Here is a 22,707-nt window from a genome sequence, read left to right on the forward strand (position 1 = left end):
CCGAATTTCATATTATAACGTACATGAAAAATAGTGAGGGCATGACATCATTAACTCACTCATATGAATATTCATGAGGACTTGTCAAGAAACAATTGCAATTTCAATTCATTTATTTTCATTCTTTTTCCAACAAAACATAACACAAAATAAATCAGGAATTACATCGTTAACATAAACATTCGGCTTTGCAAGAGAAAAAATGATGCAGATAAACATAAGAATGTATACTGGCAAAAATACAAAGTTATACTTCAGTTTAAAAAAAAAAATTAGAGGTCCACTGAAAAGCAAGCTTGTATATTGTAAAAGACAAATGAAAAAAAAACTTAGAAATTACTTATTTCAAAACACTTATGACAAACAATTTACGACGGGACGGAACAAAACAGAGAAACACAACAACACGACACAACTTGACAGAGTAGATGGGGAAAAAATGGAAGGAAAGAAAGAAAAAGAGAGAATGCCTATTATAGCTAATGTATATACACCGTGAACAAGGGAAATGGAACAGGGAATGATTGTGGATGTGCTTCAGAGAGCTGGTGCTGCACGCACTGCAGCTGCGCAAGGATTATGATGGCTACTTCATTGTGTAATAATGAATTCAGTAATGATTGATTGGTGGATGAACGATGAACCCTGAGGTTGATGAGACCAAGCTCATGAAAAAAAAAAAAGGATATCAGAGAGGATTTAACAGAAAGAATTTCAACTTGCGCTTAAAAGAACACAAGGATGGGGATTTTTTTTAAAATTTCACAGCAGCTGCTTACATGGCTTAATGAGTTCCAAAATCCAGGATCGGTATATATGTATTCTGAGCCAATAAAGTTCTCAGGAGGGGTAAATGAAACTCATTAGATTGCCTACTGGGATAATTATGAAAAAAAAAATGATTCCATGGGAACACTGAGTTGAAAATACTGGAAAGTGCAGTTGGATTGTAATTAAACATGAACTGACCAAGTTGAAAAAAAAAATTCAAATCTTTAATTTTCAAAATCTTATAATGTTTAGTAAATAATGGTTCTGAATGGGAACGTGGCGGGACGCCACAAATAATACGAAGAGCCTTTTTGGGGGGTAATAACAGTAGTTTATCTAATAGTAAAGTTTGATAGGCACTACCCCATGCTCGAGAGTCCGTAGTTAAGATAAGGTAAAATAAGAGAGACAACGGAATGTGAAACTTGAGTGTATTGGTAATATTAATATTACGTGGAATTGTTGTACAAATGTTAATAATATGCGGCCTCCACGAAAGTTTATCGTCCACTGTGATACCAAGGAATTTTATATGAGATACTCGTTCTAAATAAATGATATCTGTGCGTAAAGTTTCTATGGAATTGCTAAAAAGCATATACCTGGTTTTCTGGAGATTAAGTGATATTATTTATTAGCTCTTATCCACCGAGTTACTTTTTTTTTCAATTCGGAATGTATCGATGCGTACAAGAGTAGATCCTATCTCTATTTTGGTGAGAAAAGAAAATATTTGAATCATCAGCGAAAAGTATAAATGAGAGTATGTCAGATTATCATTAATATAAATGATAAAAAGGTAAAGGTCATAATAAACTACCCTGTGGGACGCCACATTTAATGAATTCAAGACTTGAAACGTTCTCGTCCAGATATACGTATATGTTTTCGGTTTTGTAGGTAACTCCTGAACCACTCCAAGGTCTTCCCCCTTATTCAATGATGAGACAATATTCTAAGGTATTCATGATTAATTGCATCGAAGGCCTTGGAGAAGTCCAGGAAGATGCCAATAAGATGAGAATGATTATCAATAGTATGCGCGGCGTGGTCAATAAACTTCAAAAGGGCAGAAAAAAAATATGAAATTTCAAAATGTCATCTCTTCTTTATTTCTTGTGAGAAAATTTTGGAACTTTTTTTTAGATCTTTTTCTCTCTTTCTTTAAAAGTTTATTTAATTTTGGGGGTGGATTTTCTCTTTTTGTTTCATAAAATCGTATCATTTCTTACTCGATGCTCGTTTATGAAGGGAAATTCAATGATATAGCCTTATCAACTTTTGTCCTTGACTCGGGAATGGCTGGCTGGGCATGTCTGTGCGGACAGTGGTCTGTCAAGTCAAATTTTAACAATGCAAGGTTTGAAATCATAGTGACGTTATGATCCTTGAAGTTTCAAATAGCCACATGTTAGTTTTTTAGAGTAAACGGAATTCAATTCAATTCAATTCATTTCAATTCAACTCAATTCATTTTCATATTTCTTAATGAAGGAATGTACATCAAATATAATAAAATGAAGTGAATAATAATATTCGGCTTAATGGATGCAAAGTAAATTAATGTAAACGTATAGAACATGGCGGTCAATTTTCGTAGGTTTGGCTCTATGTACGTGTATAACGCTAAATAAATAATATATGATGGAACCACCTACTTAAAATCGAGCTTGTTAAGCGTAGGTCGCAAATTCTGAACAGAGTGTAAGATACACGCAGATGAGGAGCACGGATGTGACATAGGACCAAAATAAAGAAAACAAAAATGAAAGGCAAAAATACACGGGGCAATAACAGAGTGTTATGTATATGACCTTCTTCACTTATCATAATCACTTGGTTTGTTTGCAAAAACCGATAAGTCCATTTTTTGAAGATTTTTAAGTATCGGTCTCTGTCATAAAGTATAAAATAATACCTTTTAAATAACATATTGCTCACTACATATAAAGGTACATTTTTGAAGTTATGGTCAAAAGAAGCAAAAAATTTCTTATTATTCTTTTTATTTTTCTTGACCTTTAATCGCAGATATCTCCATTTGGCAAATATGGACTTATCGGTTTTTGCGAACAAACTCTTCACTTCATCAGTAGATTCCTTCAACAACATCTAGGGCCTATTATAACTATCATTCAATCATCTTCATTAGGAATATCACATCACCACATTGATTCGGAGCTATCATCTTGACTGTAATTTTTTCAATGCTTGGGCGTATATTATAGGCTACATGATACATCATAAATAGTAAGCATGACCTGATGATAATATTAATAATAATGATGCACATAATAATAATAATAATAATAGTAATAATGATAGTAGGGAGTATTTGAAGAGTTTGTTCGCAAAAACCGATAATTCCATTTTTGAAGATTTTGAAGTATGGTCTCTGTCATTAAGTATAAAATAATACCTTTTAAATGATATAACATGGTCACTACATAATGATTATAAAGGTACATCTTTGAAGGGGTCTAGGGCAATTACCCCCTGGGCAATTACCCCGGAGCCTTCCCCTGGCCCTAATCCTAATCCTAATCCTGAACCTAATCCTAACCCTTACCTAAACTCCTAACACTAAACCTAACCCTAACCCTAATCTTAACTCTAACCTTACCGCTAGCCAGTATTTAGCCGGGGGGAAATTGCCCTCTGGGGGTAATTGCCCGGATACGCTTTGAAGTTATGGTCAAAAGAAGCAACAATTTTCTTATCATTCTCTTTATTTTTCTTGACTTTTAATTGCAAATATCTCCATTTGGCAAATATGGACTTATCGGTTTTTGCAAACAAACTCTTTATTTTTTTTAATAATGCTCTTTACCACTCAAAGGGCATGAAAAACGAACCTCTCACATACAGTAACACAGAGAGAATATTATAAAGGGGGTAACAAAGAATTCAGGAATTCATTGACTAATCATTTATGAGAAATGAAATAGGTGTGTTTTCAGTGAAGCTGCCTTAAACGAATCCACTGCGAAGATAGTACGAATGTGTAAAGGAAACATTGGTATGTAGAATAATCACCATCATAGCATCAACATAATATTACTCAGAGTCATTTACCATAGTATGATTAGGACAGGTAACTTTACAGACTCCGGAGGTTTCACAAAATAGTGGAGGCATTAACCAAAGGCAAACGTAGATGGCGCATCACAATTTCTAACGGACTACTGTTGCAGCCAGCGGAAGCTGCAGCGGATCCACAGGTTGTTACCACGGATAGAGCTTGTTCTGTGATAGTACCGCGGCAGAGCTGGGCGGCGGACGTGGCCCAGGATCTATGATCTACCACCACCTGTTTTGCGTGCGAGAGTAGCGCGGCACGCGCGACCGTGGTAGCTGATGTAGTTTTTATGGTATTGTGGCGAGAGCGACGTGTTCGATAAAGCGGTGTCGGACAGCGTACCCACAAACCGGGCGGGGGCACTGATGCACGGACGTACACAGTACACACTAGCTACGTACGCGGACTGCTATTGCTGCACGAGGAAAGTGCGGCCGGACGACTGGACTGACTGGGTTTCATCAATACGGCATCCATTTCGGTGCTAAAATACCACGAAGTAAGGCCGTAAACTACCCGCTCATCCCCGCATTTACCTTGGAATCATAAACTGAGTGTGCCTACTGAGTATAGCTTTGTTGACTTGAAGGTACCGAAGAGGTAAGGGAAATTAACGTCTTTTGAGTCGATACATTTATTTTTTTTTCCTTCAGTGTTCTCCCGGAACTTGGCTGTACTTTTTAGATAACGTAATCATATGGAAGATAGCCAGCAAGCAGATACTGTAGCCGACGCCCACTGCTGCACCGTGAGCTTCACGGCACGGTTCACTAATTTAATGATGACGGCAACATTTGAATAAATCGTAGACTTCCTCTTCACATTGTTGTTATTGTGGAGCTTTATCCAGGCCGATATTTGCAGTGTTCTTTGTTTGTTTCATCACAGAGAGCTGGAACAATCTCGCTCGTGTAGTCATGGTAAAGACCATGAGACAGACCAGACCAGGAACTGTACCATCGCCTGCGGCCTGTACTTTCTCTTTATCATTGTGTATGATAATTCTACAATCAGATCAGTGTCTTTGTTGATGAACATTTATTTAAAATTAGAGTTAGAATTGTAACAGTGTGAGTTAATAGACACCTCACGCACGTGTACGTGTGATTCTTCAATCATCAGGGAACCACTTATTCATTGACATCGCATTGTATTAGTATTGTAACGTAGATATTCAGCCCCCCTGAGCCCCCCCCCCCCCCCCAAAAAAAAAAATGTACTTTCGATAGACTACTTGAAATAAAAAGCATCCATAATTTGGACTAAAAAAGTGATTGTGAGGGGTAGCCTGTGTCATGTGCGTGTTGCAATTATGCACTTTGCCATGGACAGTTCCTGTGGAAGAGTAACCTTATCTTAGAATTTCTTCTCCACCTCCCTAGACTACCTGGGCCTAGGCCAAGTATCATAAATCCCTGGACCCTGGTCTAAACAGACCTTTACCCGTTGAGGACGGGCTGGTTTTGCAATACGCCTTTCCCATAGACACTTGCCTGAGTAGATCTATACTCGGTACTCATCCTCAACGGGTTAACAGTTAAATGTTCAACCCAAGATCATAGATTTATACATCCACGTCATTGGTAGACCTGCTGTATAAACCAAGGTCACAAGGAAGTCTTGCAAGAACTTCTGCCACTGTCTAGCCACGCATTGCTTTCCTATTTAAATCCTATTCATATGGGGCTTTAGATTTTTTCAGGTTTTAAAAGGAAAAGCGACTTCCTCTATTAAACATGTTAGAGAGTGAGTAGGGGCCTACTGTGGCCTGTGCACTCAAGCATATCCTACTGAAAAGAGCTGTGGAGCATGGGATTAGCTTGTACTACTTCCTGAATACATTTTATGTATCAAATTCATTGGTTTGAGTCCAGAAATACAAGTTTACAACACACTCTGGACTTTGGTGTGCTGGGAAAGATATTGTTAGAGGGACAGATAGAGAAAGTGGTTTAAAAGTGTTGACATGAACCTCTTAAAAAGTCTAATTTAATAATGTTACACATTCCTGAATCTCTTGAGAACTGCATAGTGCAGGCACCATCATTATGCCTACTGAACAGGCATTTTGAGCTGTACAGTTCATGAAAGATTTGTATCTAAAATGGAAATTTTCATTTGAAAAAAAAATGAAACCAACAGCTTATGGCATTATCTAGGTAGGCCTACTGTAAATGTGGAAATTTTTGAGGTGCATTAATTGTCCATGTACCTGGTACATTGTACATACATTGTATACTGGGGCCTACAAGTACTTGTACTTTTGGCTCGCTCAAATTCTAAAACCACTAAAATATACAGTAGTTTTCTCTGCACATTTTGAACGTGTCGACAATTGCGCCAACACAAAATCAAGAACCTGTGAGCTGCTCAGCATGAAAAATTTATCATGGGAAAATATAAAATGTTTAAAGGGACTGTACAGGAATGGCTTAGGTGGGGATTCAGGTTTATAACATTCCTAAGTGAGATACAAGTGTAATGAGAAACCTCTTATGAAATATGAAAGAGCATGCAATTCTAAGAAGGATTCAACATTTATTTGATGAAAATTGGTTTTCAAATGGCTGAGATATAAAAAAAAAAGTGATGATAATAAAAGGCGGCAGGCCACGCCTTTTATTAGGATCTCTTTGTTTCACCTTGTTTTTAGAAATCTCAGCCATTTCAAAACCGATTTTCATCAAATAAACTTTTGATACCTCTTAGAATTGCATGCTCTTTCATATTTCATAAGAAGTTTCTCATTATCTCACCAAAAAATGTTAGAAACCTGAAATTACGTAAGGTCTCAACCAAAACTATACGATCCCTTTAAAGTTCAGGGTTTTGGATTTGTGAGTTGTTAAATGCATTACTATCAAGTTGTGTGAGTTGACTTTTGAACCAAACTTTACAACAATGCATTATGCTGTAAAGACTGGTCCCATAAAGCATTCAAGAGCAAAGTGATTGAATTTTCGAACATCTCTCTCTGCGTGATTGACATTGGCCAGTGCACCGTCTGTCTGGTTGGCCACTACATTGGGATGTTGGGCAGTAGCCAAGAAGAAGAAGAAGCTTGCACAAATGTGATACATGAACCTTCTCTCCATACAGCAATTCATACAGATGGTACCCAGGATAAAGGGTGGGGGGGGGGGGGGGGGTGGGGGAGGGTGTTCACTGTTGGGGAGAGCTGGCTCTTGGAATGGAAACCACTGTGGGTGTGGTAGCCAAAGTGGTATTTAGAGTAGCCAACTTTCGTCCTAATCATTTGGTTTTGAATCTACTGTAGTTGGATACGTGCTCTGCAACAGTTTTTCCAAGCACTCTTGAGCCCAGATGATGTAAATCAACCCTGTCAGAACACACTCCACACTCTGGGGTTGGCTGCCACAGTGGTAAAGGGAATGGTCAAAGGGAGTTATCAAGATTCAAAACGACACAGTTCGATTGATATTGAGCGCATTCTTCTCCAGCTTTGGTTCAGATCTGCACAGACCAATAACCCTCTTTGTGCAGGAAGTGTATGCTTTTCATTTTTACCTTTTATTCTTACTGTTTTGTTTATTAATGTTGATATTTCATGGAGGGGATGGGATGGGAGACTGAACTTAAATGAAACAAGAATCACAATGAAAGACCAGGAATTTGATTTCGTGATGAATTGGATCATAATGCGAAGTGTAATTTACAATACCAGTGGTATGTTAATATGTGTGTTTATTATGAACTCTTGATACATTTGTAGCTACTGAAATAGGAACAGATTTACAACCCTGCCAGATTATGAACAGTGGCATGCCATGTACTTTAATATATTTGCACAGTTCTGAATCACTAATGATACTATAGCAACAGCTCAAGTGTCATTACACAGCACACTCCCTGCCAGCAACATTGCCTGTTATCCGTCTGAAATGTAGGGCCATTTTTTTTTCTTTTTCTGTGCAATAGTGCAGTGTTCTGTTGTATGAAAAAAAAATGGCCAATCAGAGTTCTGTGCTCTACTGTACGCTGACTTCATTCTGTAAAGTCCCATTGCATGTATATATTGAATAGATTTGCCTTGAAACTGTAGTTAGTCTACAATTATAACATGTACTGTCTGTTTTTTTACCTCCGCCAAAGGAGGACGTTATGTTTTCATTACTGTTGGTTTGTTGGTTTGTTTGTTTGTCTTTGTGCAAAATAACTCAAAAAGTAGTTACCTGTAACGGATTTGGATGAAACTTACAGGAAAGGTTGAGAATGACACTTGACAAATAATTAGATTTTGGTAGTGATCCCAGAATTTTTTTTTTGAATTTATGTTAAGGATTTTTGATATTTTGAAAGGTAGGGTCCCTGAACTTGGGAGTTCAAGCTGCACATTTTTGAGGTTTTCTAAAAATGGATATTGTTTCACATTTCAATGGATTGAATCACTTTTCAATTGTTTCACTTTTCAATGGATATTGATTCACGAGCATTTTTGTGTTGTTGAACAGTTTGCCAGGAAAGTTTGGAATACAGTGTGTCAGAGAATAGAATCTTCCATTATAATTTTGCATAATACTTCCTATGACTCATACTACATGTATATCAGTTCAAATTCAAATCTTTGGAATGCATCATATTATCTAGAATGAAAGGAAAGAAAATACTGTATGAGGCTAATACAGCACACACATTTCCCTGTGTGACAGTAAACTTTCGAGTGAACTCCTCCTCTGGAATGTTGTTTGTTTGTGGCAAATTGACGGTGATTATTAGTTTTCAAGCTCCTTTGCAGAAATGGATATTATGCTATCATGTGCCGTCTGAGGAGAAACGGCCATTAACACAGATGCACTTGGGTCATAATGTGTGTCCTGCTTGGCACGCTGTAAAAGGCTTTATTATTTCCCCGACCCAAAGAGAAAGTCTGCAAATTCACCGAGTACTCATTTGAGAATGAGAGAGAAAAGAAATTCAAATGCAAAGTCCAAAGTCCACATTTGAATAGCCATCGAGGACTACCCAACTGAATCTATCAAGTGAAATGTATGCATTCATTTGAATACTTGTTGGTCTATAAACCTTAGAAAATCCAGGACACAACCTAAAAACTATGTATACTTGTGGGTGTTGGCTTGCAAGCATGCACAGGAACCTGGGCTGTTGCATCTTTGTTGCAATGCCAGGATATCAGTGATTTGCAAGCTGTGATGAATATAGTGCAAACTATACTTACATCGTCATTATCACCCCCCCCCCCCCCCCCCCCCCCACCTTTCTACTGGCTGTCTGGTCTATATGAGAATCCACTTAGGTGGGAAAAGTTTTCTTTCCGGCTTTCCCAACGAAGCGTCTCAAATCCCAGGTCTGCCCACTTCAGATCGAACTTTCGCTTCTCCTCGCAGAGAGCGAGAACATCGAAGAATGTTTTCGTAGATATCTGAGGCGACAATGTACATTGTATTATAAAGTTGCTCTGCACTTCATACCACGTACGAGCAAATACTTGATGAATGGAAGTTACAATGTACGTACTTCATACTGTAAAAGCAAACATTTCACCGATAAAAAGGAAGGAGGTACATGTAGTTGGATGCTTTTCACCCCACTTCATTCAGTAGTTATTTCCATAAAGGTTGTCTACTGTCCAAAGACAGGCAGATTACATTCAAGTACCAATTTTCATACTTTCATGACAGCTCCCAAACCCTGGAATAACTTTATAAATCAAGAAATCACCTACACTGTTGTACTGTAGCATCTAAAAATCATGATTTGAAATGTTTTTCAGAAAACATTTTTTTCATTTAATGTTCACCATTGTTTTCAAGTTAGGAGCTCTTGCAGTACGGATACATGTACGGTGACGGCATGAGTTGTACAACTCACGATGTATTAGTGTACGTATCCAGTAAGTGTACAACATTAGAACTTCACTAGCTTTTACTGTTTTATAGTGACAAACAGATTACAGTAACTGTATTATCATTCTACTGTACCATTTAAGCTTCTTTGATGTACAATGTATGCAATGCAAGCATCTCCTCAAGATCAAATATTTATATGATGTATTTTCTACACTCATTGTTTTGTCTTTAATCTGTTAGTTTGTTTTTTCCCACACCCCTCCAATATAGGTATTCTCTTCTGAGACTGACACTGCTGCGGAACTGTACAAGTAAAGTACGTTTTACACACTGGTGGGCGGACTTCCATCCTGACGCCGTAGCAACCACAGTTGGAGAGAAAGAGTGTTAACATCATACATCTATTACATCACCATGGCCGAACCAGAAGGGAAAACTGAGGCTGAGATTCGGGAGATCTTTGCAGGGGTATGTATTATTGTACTGAATGAAATACTGGCACCATCCACAAATCGTGCTTGCATTCAGTAGCTGCGGTCGCACTGGCAAAAGACTGGGAAGATTAAGACTGCCATCTTTAAAGATCTCAAAGTTTTGCCAGTGTGACTGCAAATTTTCTGCGAAACTTTCACTCAAAGTAGGGATAGAACGATCCGCACCCCCGCCAAACTTCTCGATCTTTTGCCAGTGTGATCGTTGGGTACTGAAACTTCGTTAAGTTTGTCACGTGACCAGTCCACCTGCGAAGCTCGGGGCCATGACAGTGTACAGGTGTGTATTGTTACATCACAATCACTAGCCATGAGACGGAGTAACTCTTCTAGTCAAGATCGAGAAGTTTCTCTGCTGGTGTGAACAGCAGACCAAAGATTGCAAAGACTTTGCGATCTTTAATAAACTTCTCGATCTTTTGCCCGTGTGACCGCAGCCATTGTGAAGATGTCATGGCAAAGTGGATATCAGAGCCCTTCGGTCTGAATCACAAGGGTGTGGGTTCACAGGCCCAATGAAGCCAGACGCGTTTATCGTTCAGCAGGGCACCTTTCATATACCCACATTGCTGCTTTTAACCCAGGAGTATCATGGGTACACGGTATGTGAGGATGTTGGTTGATCAGCATGTGCACGCCTGTAAAATAACGACTGGCTGGAATGCTCCCAAGGGAGTGGAGAGGGAGCACTGTCAGTGCTGGTTAGGAATAATGTATCCAGTGACCGGGGTATTAATAATGGTCTGTAAAGCGCATTGAAACTCTATAGCAAGTCTGAAATAAGCTGTATAAAAGCTAGCTACTATTATCATCCGCTCGTCAAAATGTACAACATCAATATACGTACTGTAGTGAAAAAAACAAAAGAAAGACAAAAAGGCTAGTTGAAACAATTTCCCCAAAATAACTTTTGCTTCTACCTATAAAAGACACGGTAGACATGCCTTGTCCAATATACATGTACTCCTTCTTTACTTGCCACCCAACAGAATACATTTAAAAACAACGAACAATGCATCATACGTATATCGCTATTATTAATGCTCATCCTAAACGGTTGACTCCAGGTGAAATTCTTGGCTGTGTGTGTGTCCTTTTGTAGAGATCAGTGAAAAAGCTGTACATCAACAATACCATTCGTTATTGGGATTCTTGCAAACACACTGTAATTGAGGCTCCATTTATTATACATTGTAGGATGAGCTAGGCCTGCCTTCCCATTCTCTGATACTACATGTACATGTATGCCAGTTTACCAGGTCAAAATTTTATATCCCCGACCACTGCACTTATGAGGTAGACCTACAATCGACATCCACTAGGGCATCAACGATGTGCAGTAACGCACCAGCACCAGAATCAGAACTTGAATGTTTTCAATGAATGTCATACAAGGATGGTACAGTATACACGCTACTGTCTGTTTGTCAAATATAGGTAAACATTACAATTCAGTACGACTACATACATAGTACATTGTATGTGTATGTGTACCTTTGCGAAATGTGAGAGGCGTGTGGCATTTTTAATATTCAAGGGAAGAGATATTGGCAGAAAGAGTCTAAAGTCAGCTTTAGATCAATCAAACTTCATTTGGGTCTTGTCATCAAATATAGTCTGTCAGCAAGGTTAAAAACCAATTGTGATTGATTACAATGACACAGTACCGGTACTCTGCAACAGGGGTGAGTTCTAGGACATCCAGGTTAAACTGGACTATGGCTTGTGCGGTAATGGAAAGAGTTTGATTTGCAATTGGGCCTGGATAATAGTAGATGTACGCAAACAAGGGAAGGCATGCAGATGCACGGGGAATATTTGCCCACCTCTGTTGAGGGGAGAACGGAAATTGTGTTTTGGAGGGGAACACAATTGATTTCATTTTTTTCATTCATTCATTCATTCGTTTATTTTTCATTTCCAACAGAAACATATATTACAGAAATTGAATACAAGTACATAGATTTCATCATAATACAAAATAAAGGATAAGTTTACAGAAAAATTGTAAGTATACGAAAATGTTGGAAATGGGGAGGAATGCTAAAATGCTTACCTACACATTGTGCACATTTCAAGTGTGCAATTGGTCTTTTGCTGTGATTGACTTTTTGTATCGCCTAATGGTGATGCATTGAATTGCCAACCCTTTTTACCCTGTTTGCATCGAGAGCAAATTTAAGGGGAAGATGCTGCAGATAATAGCATTTTCCTCTAAAAAAACAGTTAATGCCCTTTGTCCTACACCTGATGCCATCACTAGTACCTTATTTTCATGATATTGCCGTCAAATACAAATTGTAGACCCAACCCATAGATCTCCATTACAGCATGATAGCATCACTTTAGTGTCCATTTTCTTATTATCGTTTCCAACAAGTATACATATGTATATCAGACTATTAGATTTTCAGTGGTACAATTTGGGTGTTAGCATCGTGGATGTGACTTTCAAAAATGCCAAGAAAGAAAACCATTTTTGATAGCACGAGACAGTTTATTTCCAGATCAGGTGGACAGAGTTTTCCGAAAATCAGATTTGATGTTAACCTGCAATTACAAGCACAAAGAAAATTGTAGATTAAAACTACCAAGGTTGTTTGCTTCTATGATGTTACTAAATATTCCTACTTTTCAAAACAACCTTGGCCTGTAATTTTGATACTGTCCAGAGGGAGCCGAGCAGTATCAATCTCCCAATCTTGTGGCCGAATGTCAAATACTTCACATTTTCCACACAAACCATCTCATTTTCCAGTTTTCACAGCTTTTTATCAAAATGTGTCCAACTTTATCAATCTCATGTGCTTTCAGTGGGTCGCACAAAAAGCTTGCGAAGAAACTTGAGATAGTGAAACCGCTGTACATAGCAACAGTAAAGGAAAGAAAGAAAGAAAGAAATTTAAGGCAACATTGAATATTCCTTGATACCGGACCTTGTCCTATTTCCCCCCCCCCCCCCTCAAAAAAAAAAAAAAAAAAAATGATAATAATAATAATAATAAAAAAAGATAAAAAAAGATAAAAAGATAAAAAATAAAATAAAATAAAATAAAATAAAAAATAAAGAAAATAAATAAAAAAAAGAGGAGAAAATACAATTTAAGGAGAAGGAAAAAGGAATTTGGAAAAAAGGTATCGGTAAACCATTTACCTTAATCCTTTTTGTGCCAGGGACTTTGAACAGCATACACTAAAAGGTTTTTTTTTGTGCCAATCATCCCTCTATAAAGCACACAAAGGATTAAAAACAACATCTTTTGCCGTTAAAAACTTTTGCTTTCATTTTCACACTTGCTGGCGAGATATTAATTGCCCATCGTAACAATGCGGTGGTAAAATTGTATGAAATTGAGCTCTTCCATCCCAGAGGGGGGTGTTCGAATCTGATACTACAAACTGTACATGTATGGATAATCGAGGTCAGATTTGTCCCCGGGAGGCAGGAGACAGGCGATGGTTTGTGTCTCAGAAGAAAATGAAAGCTTGTTAGTGGACAAACCAACGCTTCTCTGTCAGTTAGTCTTGCTAAATACAGACCCTTTCATCTTAAATTTGATTGGAAATGCAGTGCCACCGGATGCCTTTGTACTGTAGGTGCACATTGTACAACAGAATACAAAGAGACCGGTTTGTGATACGCAGTGTGTATGTTTATAATCTGTAAACTAGCCAGGGAATAATTTTCCTGGTATCGCATCACAATTTGCTATCTTCATACACCATTGCTACACAAACGATCTTTTATGTCAGCAGTGTTCTTCCATAGCAGAAGTGTACATGTACATGATGAGAAATTGTTCATGAGGTGAAATTGGTACCGTACTATAATATTAAACATCGAATATGAGTTGGATTTGATTCCCTGCTGATGGGAATATACAATTTTCATGGACCTTTCTTTTTTATTTCCTTTTTTTTTTGCCTGTCAGCTAAAACCTGGAAATGGAAGGGGAGATATGAGCTGAGGACCTTTTTTTTTTTTTTTTTTTTAATGCTCATGAATCATAGAATCATGGACTAAACATACTTGTAGTATGAATATGGAACCCAGAAATATTCAGATTTTAAACATAAACATGACATGCTTCTGGTATACTTTCATGTGTTTAAAGGGGCTAAGTTTGTTTGTGTACACCTGTGCTTGTGTTGGGGGGGGGGGGGGCTGGAGAAGGAGGGGGACATACATTACAATGCAGAGATTTTCTTTGTAAAAGAAATGAAGAGCTACAGTTGTATAGTAACACACTGAAATGAAAAGAGGCACTGTTACAGTACATACTACTTTTAATATGACATTCATTTTCTTTTTCTTTTCTTTTAAACCACCTTGCAATGACAGGGCTGTGGTAGAAATACTAGAATACAGCAGTATAAGTGCACAGATGGTACTACACTGTAGCTGTATATTGTACGTTTTTTTTTTTCAGAAGCACAATGTGTTTGAATTGCCAAAAAGCATGGAAAAGGTCTGCAGCAGTAGACTAGGGCTTCTGGCAGGCTTGCTGTGACCTTTCCCATCACCAGGTGGCAATGAGTCAGATCCAGACACTATTTTGGTTTGGTTGGGATCACACTCCTCCGTTTCAAAGAGACCTCTGTCCTGCAGGCTTGTCAATTTATACAGTAAAGAATAACATACGCGCTTGTATGTATAAAAGATATTCTGGAAATTGACTCGCTCAAAACAAGAAGGGCTTTATACGTCCTTCAAAGGGAAAGATGATCTTTTAAAGATGATCACAACTTTTTATCTAATGCCCAAAATGAACCAATATTGAAGAGTCTTGAATGGCTTATAAACAAATTTTCTTTGGGATAAAAAAAAAAATAATGCTTTAGAGATTGGTTGAAAGTGCTTCGTGTTATTAAAATTACATAATTATTCAACTACAGTTCAGAGTTACAATTGTAGTGATGGCCTGTCTGACATGCCATTATGATTTGGAAAATGATATCACTGCAAATGACAACATTTTACAGATACAGAAGTGTTTCATATACATTTTGTATCAAAAATTCAAAGTATTATTTCGACATTAGCAGTCCCTCACATGGCACTTTGCTTCGGATGTCACTCTGTGAAATGTATCACTATCAGAAACAATTTCTATTAAAGAAAGTACAAATGTAGTTCTTGACATCACAAAGCAATATTCTGACTTTACATGCTGCTCTGTTGGTCAAGCTGTGATATTGCATTTTGTATTGGAGAAAAAATTTTGGCACATTCGAGCATGTCCATGCAAACCTCAAATATGTGCAGCTTGACCTCCCACCTTCATTGACCCTACAGACTGTATTTGCCAAAAGATTAAAAAATCCTTCAAAATCTGTAAAAATTCTCAGATCACTGCCAAATTTAATCATCTGTTGTGTCATTATCAACTTTTCATGCAAGTTTCATTTAAATCCGTGCACAACTTTTATTGAGTTATTTTGCAGACAGACAGACAAACAAACAAACAAACAAACAACCCAGCATGGATGAAAACATACTGTAAAACGAGGAATTTTCGCGTGCACTTTAATTTCGCGAATTTCGCGAGCGCCAAAATTCGCGAAATTATAATGCACGCGAAAGCTTTTGTCTACACTACATGCATTGAATGCCAGTAGCAATTCGCGAAAATTTCATGCCATGAAAAAGGCTGTCGGCTCCAATTCGCGAAAATTTCATGCCGCGAATATATCATGTTTTACAGTATTGCCTCCTCCCTTGGCAGCTAGGTAATGATATGACTCAATTTTCGGTGAAATGCTTCAGTATTGAATCTAGGCTTGAGAGAAGCTCTCCATAGTTGGTACTGTACATGTATGTTGGTATCGGTGCTCCAGGTACCTCACCATCCCAGGTACCTCCCTGGGAGAGTAGAGGTACATGTATACCTTGAGGTCAAGGGGGACAACAGTTTGTAGCAGGATCCTGTACGGTATAAAACTCACTGGCCCACTCTTGTATCCAGGTCAGAACTTTCATATGATATCAGATGAGTAAAGTTGAATTGGCACGTGTTTGTTTAAAGTGTAAAGAGAGACATGCCTAATTGGGCATTGGCCAAGCCAGAGGTGTGTCTTTTTTCAATGCCCTGCGTGGTTTGATATTGTTTTTATTTGTCTAAAAATTTGCATACATGTATGTCCTAAAAGTTACTGTATGGAGCGTGAGATTGCATGATTGAAAACCTTTCTGATATCGTACAAGCATTTTTCTTTTTTCTTTTTTATATTCATTCATTTTTACTTTATTCAAATACTTTTTATTCAATATTTATTTTTTTATTTTTTTTATTTTCTACTCATGATCATTGGGGTGCATTTTGTCACTTTGCGCCCAGAAATACAGTAGTTTGTGAAAATAGTTAAGGATAAATCTAATGAAACCACTGAAATTCAAATACCCAGTGCTTTGTTAATTTTGCACTTTTACCTGGGGATAATATGTCTACAGGGAATCTTGTTCAAGTGCTGTGCAGCCCTTGAACTGCATACTTGTACATCCTCCTTTATGTAAAATGGAAGCAGTTTGCATGAAAAGTTGTGATTGCATGCCTCATGAATGGAGTAGGTTGCCTGCTGTAACTCTAGTTCAGAGTGATGTTTAATCAAATATCAAAACTTGTTTTTGGTCATTGCAGAAAATAATGGAGCTAGAAGTACAATTATAATCATTGCCTGGAGCTATAAAACAAGTAGTTTCTTGTTATTGCCCCATTATTCATGCTCTAGTTAGATTTTAAAAAAATGAAAAGAGACAGAAGAAAGATGATGAAGAAGAAGAAGAAGAAGAAGAAGAAGAAGAAGAAGAAGAAGAAGAAGAAGACATTCTTTGATATGAAAAGGAAATTGTTTCTGGCAAGAATGGAGACTTGTCTGTAGGATGTACTATGATAGGGAGGGATTGTAATAAGGATCCCCTCTAATATTTTTCTTTCCATACTTGAGTGTACATTCCTGTTTATTGATGTACACTGCATACACTGTACATGATTTAGTCGAAATGTGTCCCAAGTAGGAAATTCATGAATTCATTCTCTTCCTTTTGCTGTTGGGGAATGGCTCTCTTTCAAGGGTTGACATCATCAAGTGTCGCAGCTGGAGGAAGGTACAGTTTTGGAGCCAAATATAGAGGTGCTAATTTGGTGAAAGGGTGCTGTCACCCAGTCACTCCAAACAGAGTCTTGTTGCCTTGGTGATGTAACTCTCCTAGAGAATTCACTCTGTGGGGAGGGGGGGGGGGGCAATATCTAAAAGAAGTTTGTATCACAAACAACAACTACATTGTACATTATCTGTGGAAATCTGACAGGGTTGATATTAAAGTATGAGTTCTAACTCTCTTCCAGATTTTTGTTATGTTCATGTGTATGTTTTCGTTGCTTTGTTCTGTTTTGTTTTGACTTTTTTTAAACCAGGCACTAATTGATACTTGTTCAGAATGCATTTTATTTGGAAATCTTACTTGGCAGATAACATGGAAATACAGAAAAAACACTATGTGTAACAGTGTATAGAATTTTTAGTCCTTGATAGAAGACATTGCCAATTGACTGTTCTGAAGACTTCATAATCACAATTCAATATGAATTTGTTGGTATTTTGAAAACAAAAAATTAAGCACAACTGCAAATATCTATGATATCTGCATTCATATTATAAACCAAGGCTGCACACTGGCACTGGTCCGACGGTCAAAATCATTGTCGGACAAGTAGCTTTTTCAGGAATTGACGAGTAAAATATGGAAAAACTGATTACCTGCGGGTCTGACAGACAGGTCTGACAAGTAGAAGAATTGGGTTTAGTATGCAGCCCTGATAAACCATATTGAAGGACATTTGTGTGAGACAGAATTGAATATTTGACATTCATAAATGTGTGTCATGTAATATTATTTGTCTCATTATCAGGAAAGGGAAATTGTGTTTCTACATACCCAGAATACAAAATATGTGACTGTGCACCTCAAAACGAACATAAAGTCGCACACACTGATTTTGCGTGAGGACTGAAAATAAGTGAAATGGGTCAACCTAGCCGAACTTGACTTTTTCATATTTTCTGAAAGAGCGGGTCTTCTTTAAATGCTAAAATTTGGTATCATAAAACGGGCAGGAAAGTGTGTTTTTTAGCAGTTTATCTCGAACATTTTTGGTAGAATAGTGTGATTAGGTGTGTCTTTAGAATCCCTTTTTCATTTCTGCAAAAACCGTGTCCACACTCTTCACTTTCAACTCTAATAACTTTTGAAAGGATAGTGCTACTGCTTTGAAAGTTGGCATTAATTTTGAACAGAATGTGTTAATGAGGCATGCTTAGTTTCAGCTTATGATAATCCCTTCACTGTTGTTACTCTGGTGGTTTACTTCCTGTTTTTTGTCCCATTCATTGCACAGCCATTATGGTTTGGTGAAGATTAAGCGCTTGAATAGACACTGTACTTCAGAGCCTCTTTTCTCAGTTCACACTTTTCCTGAGTTTGTGTTTTCTTTCCAACATTTAGATAGGTTAAGAGAGTCCATTTGATTTGAGTTATACATCATTTTAAAGCTTAAAGTCTGCTCTTTCAGAATATAGTCTTAACTGAGAATTCATGTCTGGCGACTTTTTGTTTGTTTTGAGGTGCAGAGTCACATATATTAAAATACAACACAATGTATACCTCCCAGAGGGCTACCAAGGCTGTTTTATTGCTTTATTAGACTTCCGTGTCCCTGGAAGGAGGAATGAGAATCCAAAATTTTGTACTGCTCGGGAAACTACACTCAGACAGTGTACAGCTGTATAGTACGCGTACATGTACATGTAGTTCCCTCCCAACTTTTTAAAAGGAGATAATCCTCTAGTCTGGTAAAAAGCAACAACAACACCAAAGAAACAGAAAAGAGGAGGTCAAAACAAGTTTTTGTGCTAAAGTATAGGACTTGTCTAATCCTTGTAGCGTGGAGTGTTTCAGTATCAAGAACTCGCATTCCTCCCTGCTTCTATTCTTTTTGGGTTGAATGCGGAAGCAGTAGCCAAAATGTGGGGTACAGTGTGGATTGTGTTTTATTGTTGTCGTGTTTTATTGACAGTTGGGCGTTGTGTCAGGCATTTAAACCCAGCCTCGGATCACTCATTAGGGCTAGCATGATGTGTTTGTGAGTGTGTGCTAGAGAGGGGTAGAGAGAGAGGGGAAAATCAGAGAGCGTCTACTGCTGTAAATGCTGTACACCATGTACATCTTGCACTGTATTTGCAATGGTGCAGCCTTTTGATTTTTAGGAGCTTCCTTCAAGTTTCTCTGTCTTTTATGCATTATTAATTTTAATAGTTTAGGGACATCGTTATAATACCATGTGCAGATGAAAACAAAACAGCTTCAGTGCTTCAAAATGATTATATTATATAAAAAAGTAAAAATTTTGATCAGTATTCAATCAATGTTTTATTTGTTGAATATAGAAAGTGTAAACAATGATACAATAAAATTGTCTCTAGGATAAACCGTCTACAGTTATGGTTTACAATGTATAACATAGTGATATCTTCTTGTATTTTAGGCTTTATTGCAAAATTCTCATTTGATAAGTACTAGTTAAATGTTTTGTGATACAACTGACCTACAGATTTATGTACTGGGTTTATGCATCACATGTGACAACTCAATTCTTTTTCTTAATCACTGCTCCCGATGGTAAACAGTACCTTTAAGAATCCAAATCCACATTACGATTTCTCCTACAAGTGTACTTCCAGATGAGAAAGAAACTTTGTACATGTATCTCAATTCAACAGTTTCTGTTCAAGGATGTAGGCCTTACACTTAAAGGGGAAATCCAGTCCAAATATAAGTTAGTCTGATAACAAAGAGTAAAATATTACGAGTTCAATAGTAAAATTTTGATTGAAATCTGGTGAAAAATAAGACAGTTATGACAATTTGAAGTTTCAAAAATTTTTCAGGAAACAGTTTTTGAACAGTGCAGATGGCAAAGTGAGCATGTCATACCCTCACAACTTGCCATATAGTTTGTACATAAAATTGTGAAATTTCCAGTTTTTCATTCAAGCGCAATTATGCCCGAGGCTCAAATCCTGATATATCTAAGTGATCACTATTCTGAAGTTATTCAGCCAGGAATAACATTATGTTTTAGACTTCGATGACAGAAATATTGAATTTTCGTCATTTTTTTGTACACGATCAATGGAAAATTGTGAGGTTATGACATGGTTATGATCATCATGGTTATGGTCATGGTTATGACAGCTCACTCATTTGCATATTCATATCCACTGTACAAGAACTGTTTTGCAGAAATAAGCAAAACCTCAAAATTTCATAACTTCCTCATTTTTCATCCAATTTCAGTCAAATTTTTACCACTGAATTCGTAAGATTTCACTTTTTTTTATCAGACTATCTTGTTTTTGGACTGGATTTCCCCTTTAAGCTTGTAATGAAAGTTGGTATGATATTGGAGGTCAATTTGAAAGTTGGTTGCCTCTCATGACGATACCAACTTCAGGTCAATAATTTCGCGATTTAATTTCATTGAAGAAGGAAATGATATGGCAAAAACGTATCGGTTTTGCTTTCCCTTTTAAAAGTGATAGATACCGCATGTACTTTGCCATATTACAGATCTTTTACAACCACATCATTTTATGAGCACTGGTATACTTCCTGTAGAATAGAATAATATTTAAAGCAGACATTACATGTAGATCCCAATACAAACAGAAGAATAGTGTCATTAGACCATGAGACTTCTCAAAGCAAATATTTCACATACATGTACTTCCGTCATTGTGCCCTGTAGGAAAATTCATAAACTGTGAGCAGTATTTAAAATGAACAATGATCATTTGAATCAAATCTCAAATATGGCACATTGGTATACTGTACTTTAAGTGTGTTTTGGGTTGCATATTATGGAGCATACTTCCTTCATGCTGCCTTACAGTGTATAAAAGGACATTCATACATTGTAAACTGTATGAGTAATTTCTGGTCCTCCCATGAATTATCGAAAAGAGACAATAATTAAAATTAGAATGAAAACTTCATCTAAGATTTTCACATTCAATTTGAATCATAAAATGTTCGCATTGTATAATTTGAATCTTGTGTACCATGCATATTTTACCGTATGTGGCTGTACACTCATTCATCTGCAACATGCAAGACACCCTACAAATATGAGGAGTCACTCTTGAGTTCCTACACATTTCTAATCTATACAGGGAATGACAATCAAAAAAAAAAAAGAATGAAGAGGAGAATGAGAAAAAAAGAGGTAAAGATTCTATAGGTTTGCTGTTTACAAGCGTTTTGTAGAATAGAATTTTATGCTTCCAGTACTTCCTCCTATGTAGGAGCCATCTGTGGAAAACTTCTGTTATAAAAAGAATGATTCCTATTAAAATAGGGTACATTCCCCTGACAAATTCATTTGGAGACCTACAATTGTACATAGTTGCCTGTGGAAAAAACAGATAAGTGGGGTGTTTGTTGTCTTTGTGTAGCTGCTCATGAAAATGCCAGTGATTGTTCTCAGGGATAGTGTGTGTGTGTGTGTGTGTGTGTGTGTGTGTGTGTGTGTGTGTATATCTTTGTGAGGTGATTTCAGGTGATATGGCCTTAACTCTGCATAATCACCAAGTATATGTGCGACTTAAAGATTAACGTACAGAGGCTGTACTATATTAATGCTATTTGGAAAGATTTATTCTGAAAAACAAAAAAGCTATGTTAACAAATCAACAAACATATTTCCAAACAAACACTGTCCACACACAAGAGTCCAGATACAGTACTCGGCAGAAAAAAAAGAAAGAAAAGAAATAATTGCATTCTACAATCTGCAAGCAAACTTTTACCTAGTGGTGTCCTATCTGATGACATTGGGATGTGTGTCTTCATTTACCTTTATTAAGAGGTTGTCAAAAAACAATTTACCACTTTTAAGTTTGATATGACTGTGCATTACAAATCCAACCTACATTGTACATTTATGTACATTATTTGCTTGACTCTTATTAGGACTCAAAACAGGTGAACTGGATCAACATACTGTGTACATTGTAGTCACACTTTCAGATAATATGAAAGAACAATTCTATTTAAGTTTTGGATCATAACATGAGAGACAAATTGTCTACTTTTGCACTCTTTCAAGAATATTTTTTTTTTTCTGTTGTTGTTTTTTTTTTTCTCTCAATGTGATGTTTATTTTGTCAGATTTACAGATTTAGAGCACAGGAAACCCCCTGATAAAACCAAATATGCCTTTTTTACCTTTCTTATTTCCCTGTCATAGAGTTTCATTGCATTCACAAGGTTTAATAGCATCCCTGCCTAATGTCCTCATAAAAAAAGATATTCCAGATTTTATGACAGTTTACAGATATCAAGGTGAGTAGTATGTATACAAAGTATACAATATTTTCCGTGTAAATTTGAACAAGCAATAAAGATTACTTCTTCAAACAACCCTTGAAGTGCCATGCTAAAGGATTAAATTGGTATTTGTTTGAACAGTATGTAATGAGT

At 37.0% G+C, this 22,707-nt stretch overlaps 1 protein-coding gene across 1 annotated transcript in view; it reads left to right on the plus strand.

The window, feature by feature from the left end:
- Positions 1 to 4,223: 4,223 nt before the first annotated feature.
- Positions 4,224 to 22,707, plus strand: part of LOC139723613 (plastin-3-like) — a 73,206-nt gene continuing 54,722 nt past the window's right edge. Inside the window, exons 1-2 of the mRNA XM_071634839.1 lie at positions 4,224 to 4,450; positions 9,949 to 10,146. Of these exons, the coding sequence (XP_071490940.1) occupies positions 10,093 to 10,146 (54 nt within the window). The 5' untranslated portion in view covers positions 4,224 to 4,450; positions 9,949 to 10,092. The remainder of the gene's footprint in view (positions 4,451 to 9,948; positions 10,147 to 22,707) is intronic.

The sequence above is a fragment of the Diadema antillarum genome, unplaced genomic scaffold (genome assembly GCF_040938485.1).
Source record: "Diadema antillarum isolate AM-2024a unplaced genomic scaffold, OU_Dant_1.0 scf00000196, whole genome shotgun sequence".
Classification (NCBI taxonomy): domain Eukaryota; kingdom Metazoa; phylum Echinodermata; class Echinoidea; order Diadematoida; family Diadematidae; genus Diadema; species Diadema antillarum.